At 46.0% G+C, this 8,865-nt stretch overlaps 1 protein-coding gene across 1 annotated transcript; it reads right to left on the bottom strand.

The window, feature by feature from the left end:
- Positions 1-800: 800 nt before the first annotated feature.
- On the bottom strand, positions 801-8,387 carry LOC138350645 (uncharacterized). Its single transcript, XM_069301702.1, has 2 exons — positions 5,799-8,387; positions 801-1,571 (listed from the first exon to the last, which is right to left on the bottom strand). Exons 1-2 carry the CDS (start codon positions 8,239-8,241, stop codon positions 826-828), a joined length of 3,189 nt encoding a protein of 1,062 aa, XP_069157803.1. The 5' UTR covers positions 8,242-8,387; the 3' UTR covers positions 801-825.
- Positions 8,388-8,865: the final 478 nt, after the last annotated feature.

Here is an 8,865-nt window from a genome sequence, read left to right as displayed (position 1 = left end):
ATAAAATATTTTTAACTTACCTTTTATTATGCTTCAGTTTTATTTCTAGTATATGTAAAAATATATTTTTTAAATATTTCTACATTTTTTATATATATTCCATCAATCAGGAAAACGAGTTTTATGCAACATTTAAGGTTGCGACACGGTCTCAAAATTGTTTAGCCAAAGTTGTGCAGTAAGTTGTGGCAACTTATTTACAACCACACAATAACGTAGCTAATACATGAAAACAAACGTTGTCACACCTGGCTACTCTCCCGACCCACACCTGTAGATAAGAGGGAACACGGAAGCCCACACCTGGCTACTCTCCCGACCCACACCTGTAGATGGGGAGGAACACGGAAGCTCACACCTGGCTACTCTCCCCACCCACACCTGTACATGAGAGGGAACACGGAAGACCACACCTGGCTACTCTCCTCACCCACACCTGCAAATGGGAAGGAGCACGGAAGCTCACACCTGGCTACTCTCCCGACCCACACCTGCACATGAGAGGGAACACTAAAGCCCACACCTGGCTACTCTCCCCACCCACACCTGTCTATGTCACACACTCATGCCAAAGAAAACTTATATCAAGTTAATCTAGCTTGTATTAAGCAAGACAATGTTGGGCTAAATATTGATCAGTGTTATCTTATAAGCAGTGAAGCTTGCTTAATGAATATTCTTGGTCGCTAAACGGTGCTCAAAGTTACTTAAGAAGCATTATAAGTTCTCTAATTCATGACTTTTAATGTAAAAATATTTTTGAAACCACTGGAAGCACTGTGAATTAAACAACTGAGTTACAGATATTCACGTGTTAAGATGTAGTCAATACGTACTGGTGAGTGACGTGTAAGGGAAGGTCAGGTCACTATACCCTCCTCTTGAGGGAGGACACAGTTGAGCCACCAGGTGGCAGCACCAGTCTATGGCGGGGTCGTCATCAGTGACGTCCCAGTAGATGGTCAGGGTGAGCGCCCTTCCCTGGTACGGCAGACTGCCCAGGGTGTCCGGGTCCACGTAGCCCGTAGCGTCCAGGGTGTCCGGGTCCACGTAGCCCGTGGCGTCCAGGGTGTCCGGGTCCACGTAGCCCGTGGCGTCCAGGGTGTCCGGGTCCACGTAGCCCGTGGCGTCCATGGTGTCCGGGTCCACGTAGCCCGTGGCGTCCAGGGTGTCCGGGTCCACGTAGCCCGTGGCGTCCAGGGTGTCCGGGTCCACGTAGCCCGTGGCGTCCATGGTGTCCGGGTCCACGTAGCCCGTGGCGTCCATGGTGTCCGGGTCCACGTAGCCCGTGGCGTCCATGGTGTCCGGGTCCACGTAGCCCGTGGCGTCCAGGGTGTCCGGGTCCACGTAGCCCGTGGCGTCCAGGGTGTCCGGGTCCACGTATCCCATGGCGTCCAGGGTGTCCGGGTCCACGTAGCCCGTGGCGTCCAGGGTGTCCGGGTCCACGTAGCCCGTGGCGTCCAGGGTGTCCGGGACCACGTAGCCCGAGGCGTCCAGGGTGTCCGGGTCCACGTAGCCCGTGTCGTCCAGGGTGTCCGGGACCACGTAGTCCGTGGCGTCCAGGTCAATGCCTGAAGACATACACTGAGATACAGTCACTGTCGTTACTGGTATGTTCTAAGATATAACAAGAAGACATACTGAGCCATCCACTCACCTTACTGCTGGGTTTATTACCTGATGACAAGTCCGTATTTTGGACAGTATTAATAGCATCTAAACTATGTATTAATAGCTTTTAAAAGCCACGGTCAAGGTCATCTGTATCAATGGTCAAGGTCATCTGTATCAATGGTCAAGGTCATCTGTGGCAATGGTCAAGGTCATCTGTATCAATGGTCAAGGTCACAGTCAAGGTCATCTGTATCAATGGTCAAGGTCATCTGTAGCAATGGTCAAGGTCATCTGTATCAATGGTCAAGGTCATCTGTATCAATGGTCAAGGTCATCTGTGGCAATGGTCAAGGTCATCTGTATCAATGGTCAAGGTCACAGTCAAGGTCATCTGTATCAATGGTCAAGGTCATCTGTGTCAATGGTCAAGGGCATCTGTATCAATGGTCAAGGTCACAGTCAAGGTCATCTGTGGCAATGGTCAAGGTCATCTGTATCAATGGTCAAGGTCACAGTCAAGGTCATCTGTATCAATGGTCAAGGTCATCTGTAGCAATGGTCAAGGTCATCTGTATCAATGGTCAAGGTCATCTGTATCAATGGTCAAGGTCATCTGTGGCAATGGTCAAGGTCACAGTCAAGGTCATCTGTATCAATGGTCAAGGTCATCTGTATCAATGGCCAAGGTCACAGTCAAGGTCATCTGTGTCAATGGTCAAGGTCACAGTCATGGTCATCTTTATCAATGGTCAAGGTCGCATTAGAAGGTCATATAAACTAAGTCAAGGTCACAGTGAAAGGTCATCTGGACCAAGTATCAAGGTCACAGGGATAGATGGGTCACCTGAATTAGGGATCAAAGTTACGGAAGGTCTAATTAACCATGGGATCAAGGTCACAGTAAAAGGTCATCTTTGACAGGAATTAGGTCACACTGAAACGTCATCTTAAAAAGGAATTAGGTCAGTGTGAAAGGTCGTCTTGAACAGGAATAGGTCAGTGTGAAAGGTCATCTTGAACAGGAATTAGGTCACAGTGAAAGGTCATCTTGAACAGGAATTAGGTCACAGTAAAAGGTCATCTTAAACAGGAATTAGGTCACAGTGAAAGGTCATCTTGAACAGGAATTAGGTCACAGTGAAAGGTCATCTTGAACAGGAATTAGGTCACAGTAAAAGGTCATCTTAAACAGGAATATTTCAAAGAGAAAGGTCATCCTGAATAGGAATTAGGTCACAGTAAAAGGTCATCTTGAACAGGAATTAGGTCACAGTAAAAGGTCATCTTGGACAGGAATTAGGTCACAGTGAAAGGTCATCCTGAACAGGAATTAGGTCACAGTGAATGGTCATCTTCAACAGGAATTAGGTCACAGAGAAAGGTCATCTTGAACAGAAATTAGGTCAGTGTGAAAGGTCATCTTGAACAGGAATTAGGTCACAGTAAAAGGTCATCCTGAACAGGAATTAGGTCACAGTGAAAGGTCATCTTGAACAGGAATTAGGTCACAGTAAAAGGTCATCTTGAACAGGAATTAGGTCACAGTGAAAGGTCATCCTGAACAGGAATTAGGTCACAGTGAAAGGTCATCTTGAACAGGAATTAGGTCACAGAGAAAGGTCATCCTGAACAGGAATTAGGTCACAGTGAAAGGTCATCTTGAACAGGAATTAGGTCTCAGTGAAAGGTCATCCTGAACAGGAATTAGGTCACAGTGAAAGGTCAACCTGAACAGGAATTAGGTCACAGAGAAAGGTCATCTTGAACAGGAATTAGGTCACAGTGAAAGGTCATCTTGAACAGGAATTTGGTCACAGTGAAAGGTCATCTTGAACAGGAATTAGGTCACAGTAAAAGGTCATCTTGAACAGGAATTAGGTCACAGAGAAAGGTCATCCTGAACAGGAATTAGGTCACAGTGAAAGGTCATCTTGAACAGGAATTAGGTCACAGTGAAAGGTCATCCTGAACAGGAATTAGGTCACAGTGAAAGGTCATCTTGAACAGGAATTTGGTCACAGTGAAAGGTCATCTTGAACAGGAATTAGGTCACAGTAAAAGGTCATCTTGAACAGGAATTAGGTCACAGAGAAAGGTCATCCTGAACAGGAATTAGGTCACAGTGAAAGGTCATCTTGAACAGGAATTAGGTCACAGTGAAAGGTCAACTTGAACAGGAATTTGGTCACAGTGAAAGGTCATCTTGAACAGGAATTAGGTCACAGTAAAAGGTCATCTTGAACAGGAATTAGGTCACAGAGAAAGGTCATCCTGAACAGGAATTAGGTCACAGTAAAAGGTCATCTTGAACAGGAATTAGGTCACAGAGAAAGGTCATCCTGAACAGGAATTAGGTCACAGAGAAAGGTCATCCTGAACAGGAATTAGGTCACAGTGAAAGGTCATCTTGAACAGGAATTAGGTCACAGTGAAAGGTCATCTTGAACAGGAATTAGGTCACAGTAAAAGGTCATCTTGAACAGGAATTAGGTCACAGAGAAAGGTCATCCTGAACAGGAATTAGGTCACAGTGAAAGGTCATCTTGAACAGGAATTAGGTCACAGTGAAAGGTCATCCTGAACAGGAATTAGGTCCCAGTGAAAGGTCAACCTGAACAGGAATTAGGTCACAGTGAAAGGTCATCTTGAACAGGAATTAGGGCACAGTAAAAGGTCATCTTGAACAGGAATTAGGTCACAGAGAAAGGTCATCCTGAACAGGAATTAGGTCACAGTGAAAGGTCATCTTGAACAGGAATTAGGTCACAGTGAAAGGTCATCTTGAACAGGAATTAGGCCACAGTGAAAGGTCATCTTGAACAGGAATTAGGTCACAGTAAAAGGTCATCTTGAACAGGAATTAGGCCACAGTGAAAGGTCATCCTGAACAGGAATTAGGTCACAGTGAAAGGTCATCCTGAACAGGAATTAGGTCACAGTGAAAGGTCATCTTGAACAGGAATTAGGTCACAGTGAAAGGTCATCTTGAACAGGAATTAGGCCACAGTAAAAGGTCATCTTGAACAGGAATTAGGTCACAGTGAAAGGTCATCCTGAACAGGAATTAGGTCACAGTGAAAGGTCATCTTGAACAGGAATTAGGTCACAGTGAAAGGTCATCCTGAACAGGAATTAGGTCACAGTGAAAGGTCATCTTGAACAGGAATTAGGTCACAGTGAAAGGTCATCCTGATAAGGAATTAGGTCACAGTGAAAGGTCATCCTGAACAGGAATTAGGTCACAGTGAAAGGTCATCCTGAACAGGAATTAGGTCACAGTGAAAGGAGATCTGTACCACGAGTCAAAGTCAAAGTGGTAAGTCATCTGAACCAAAAGTTTGGCGTCGCTAAATACTTCATGAAATTATTTATGCACAAGAATATATACAGCAGCGGAATGTTTCGAAAATTTATTATTCATGGAGTAGTCGCCCTTAATAAGTCTATATTTGTAATCAAAGTAGAAGGTTTGTCACCCTTAAGGTGACTATAATTGTAAACAATATAAGGTGTTTGTCACCCTTAAGGTGACTATATTTGTAAACAATATAAGGTGTTTGTCACCCTTAAGGTGACTATATTTGTAAACAATATCAGGTGTTTGTCACCTTTAAGGTGACTATATTTGTAAACAATATCAGGTGTTTGTCACCTTTAAGGTGACTATATTTGTAAACAATATAAGGTGTTTGTCACCCTTAAGGTGACTATATTTGTAAACAATGTAAGGTGTTTGTCACACTTAAGGTGACTATATTTGTAAACAATATGAGGTGTTTGTCACCCTTAAGGTGACTATATTTGTAAACAATATAAGGTGTTTGTCGCCCTTAAGGTGACTATATTTGTAAACAATATAAGGTGTTTGTCGCCCTTAAGGTGACTATATTTGTAAACAATATAAGGTGTTTGTCACCCTTAAGGTGACTATATTTGTAAACAATATAAGGTGTTTGTCACCCTTAAGGTCACTATATTTGTAAACAATATAAGGTGTTTGTCTCCTTTAAGGTGATTATGTTTGTAAACAATATAAGGAATCTTTCGTCCATAAGGTTGTAAACATATATGTAAACAATATAAATCTGAATTACTATATTAAACATGACGAATGAAGCCCTTTGCGTAATTTTGGTATTAATAAATAACCCTTAAAATTATGGTGGGAAAAAATGAATATTTACCAAGACGCTGCAGGTGAGGAAGGTGAGGCAGGTGACGGATGAGGACGGTCAGTTGGTGTAGTGTGAGGCGCAGGCGGAGGGTCTCGAGGGTGTGAGGCAGGAGGGGTATGGCTGCCTCAGACAAGCGACCATCAAACCCCTCTAAGGTACACTTACTGCCGGGGGCTGTCAGCCTCTCCAAACATTGTTTTGGTATCTCAAAATCTTTGCTGAATAATCCATATTCAAAATATTCAAGACCTAAGGATATGGTTACCTTCATTGTTGCCAGCACTGACAGTGTAGACAGGCGCTGCTTTAGTTGGGGTGCATCGTTTATGTTTAGGTAAATGTTCTTAGGTGTCACCTTCTTAAGAACAAGCGGCAGGACAACCCACGAGTCAACACTCCGTATTCTCCACTCTTGTTCTGTACGCAGCTTCTCACACACGGCTTGGATGACGTGCTCACTCCCGCGGGACTCTGCTACATGCTTCAACAGCTTGTCAGTCGAATTTGTAATCATCTTGCACAGGTCAATTATGTGAGTAATGAACCTGTGCTCTACTCCCCGGGCACACAGCACCCCGGTAGTGCTGACTAAAATGTTCTTCCATCTGGGGCGCTCAATAAACTCTTGTTGCACGGCGCTAATATCAAACTTTGACCCTCTCAGGTGATCTCCCAAGGAGCGTTTTTCCTTACGTACAACATCCACCAAGAGGTCAATGATTATAGACCTTTCCCCTGACACCCGGTGTGATGCTGGATCACCTCGGTCTTGCTCAGCCCTCAACAAGAGAGCGACCAGCCTCCTGCTGGCACAATACTCCTGGTACCTGGCGTGAAAATAGCCAAACACCCACTCCACAACATCCACCAAGAGGTCAATGATTATAGACCTTTCCCCTGACACCCGGTGTGATGCTGGATCACCTCGTTCTTGCTCAGCCTTCAACAAGAGAGCGACCAGCCTCCTGCTGGCACAATACTCCTGGTACCTGGCGTGAAAATAGCCAAACACCCACACCACATTGAGGCCCCGACGGTAGCTGGTTCTTGTGAAATAGTTGGACAAGACCTCCTCCTGCGGCAGTCCCAGAATTTTACACTTCTCCCTAATCTCCTCTTCCGTCTCCGGCCGAAGGTCGTACTCCTGCCTCTGGATCCCTCTTAAACTAATCTCTTCAAAGAACAACAGAAACTGGTCACATTTTCCTTTGGGGTCCTCCACATGTTTGGCTGTGAGTCTGGACACCAGTTTACTGGTTATGAAGTCATGAATCTTCTCGTAGACTTGAGTGTTTGTGGTGAGGTTGTTAAATTCATCTGGAGCCTCGACACACAGCAGCGCCAACAAGGTCAAGGTGAGTGGAGTGTTGAGGTACTCACCCAGGAACTGACTCATCTGCTCCAGCCGCTGGGTAAACCTCCCTGTGATGACACTCCGTTGGCTCTCTTCCTCCACCAGCACCTTGATGGTTCTCTCGGCGAACTCCACGCGACGTTCTGGAGTGATGCCCAAGACGAGGATGTTGCAGGGAGGTCTGGTGTGTGGGACGAGCTGTGACAGTTGGTTGTCCCACCCCGGCCGTGTGGTTATCACCAACCTCACATCCTTGCCAGGCAGGTGCAACAGCTCCTTCACCAGCCTTCCTGAATGGTCGTTGACCTCGTCGTAGCCGTCAATCAGGACTAATATATTTAAGCTCAAGATTATCTCCTTAAACAGCTGGAAGTCAGCACCAGAATCACTAAGTGCTAGAGGCAGCAACTGGCGGAGGAGATCATCGAAGGTATTAAGATGTGAGTCCCTGCACTGTACATAGAAAACGAGGTCCACAGTGCCCAGGTGACGTATGGCATCAGGGTCCTCTATCCACTTCTCGAGGATGAGCTTGAGTAAAGTTGTCTTGCCTATACCACCTTCCCCCGTCAGGAGGACACACTGAGGGACTCTTCCGTCCTCTCGTCTCATACTCAAGATGTCTTCATAGTTTATATCCTGACCCTTGGCAGCGTGGGAGGGTCTTGTGTTATCTTGACCCTTGGCAGCGTGGGAGGGTCTTGCCTCTATGACGGGATCTTCAAGGAGTCGCAGTCGTGTAAAAGCAAGACTTGGGTTGTAGTTAATGTTGAGGTGGAGCCAGGGTGCGGGAACAACCTTGTACAGCAGTTTATACCCGTCCGTTAGCTCCTGCTTGCTCATCTGCTTAACCTCTTCTGTGATGTGGCTTCTGAACATCTTAATCTCCTGGCGGAGCTGTGGCAAGTACGCCACATCTGAGGGATCCAGCTGCTCTCTGACCTTCGCTAGCAGACCACCAATATACTTGGTGACATCTCTGGTCACGTGGTCCACATCCTGGCTGTTTGTCCCACACCGGACGCCGGCCTCAGCCAGCATCTTAGCCAATAAGTCACTGAGCTCCGTCAGTGTTGACGTAAGATCTTGCTCTGACATTCTCACATTATCATGGGCCAACGTGTTTCGGTGTTACTTCAGGCTGTAAATGAGGTGTTCAAGTGATGGTCCCTGAGGCCCTGGAGTGGTGTCCTTCATCCCAGCCACACCACACACACGTTGCAGGAGTTTATACAACAGGGTGATGTCAAAAGTTGCCGCGTCAGAAGAAGCTTTCAGTTTCTTCCTCTGGTGATCATCGAAGACACGCCTGTACTGAGCATTGTCGTACCCCAAGTCCTGAGTGAGGTAAGTCACTACTGGGAAGGCGCCCCGGTACGACCACATAAACACACTTGCTAGCGCGTCTCGTCCTGCCTTAGTCACAGCCAGTTCATACCGCAGTCTGTTCACATCTTCCGGTTGGATAACAGGACTCGAGGCCGCCATATTGGGCCGTATGATTCTCACCTCACACAACTGTTGTCAAGTTTCACACAAGCAGTAAATGTCCCACGCTGGTTTTGTTATTATATTATGTTTAAAAACATAACATTGTTTCTCACTGTCGGAGACGGGCAGCTTGTTAGGCTTGTGTAGGCCTTCCTAAGCCAACGACAGACCTTCCTCAGGATGCATCTGTGGGAACCGACCTGTGAGATTTATATTTACGTTAATTTATAT

The sequence above is a fragment of the Procambarus clarkii genome, chromosome 46 (assembly GCF_040958095.1).
Source record: "Procambarus clarkii isolate CNS0578487 chromosome 46, FALCON_Pclarkii_2.0, whole genome shotgun sequence".
In the NCBI taxonomy this organism is placed as follows: domain Eukaryota; kingdom Metazoa; phylum Arthropoda; class Malacostraca; order Decapoda; family Cambaridae; genus Procambarus; species Procambarus clarkii.
The sequence above is the reverse complement of the archived record's forward strand: the minus strand, read 5'-3'. Positions and strand labels throughout refer to the sequence as shown.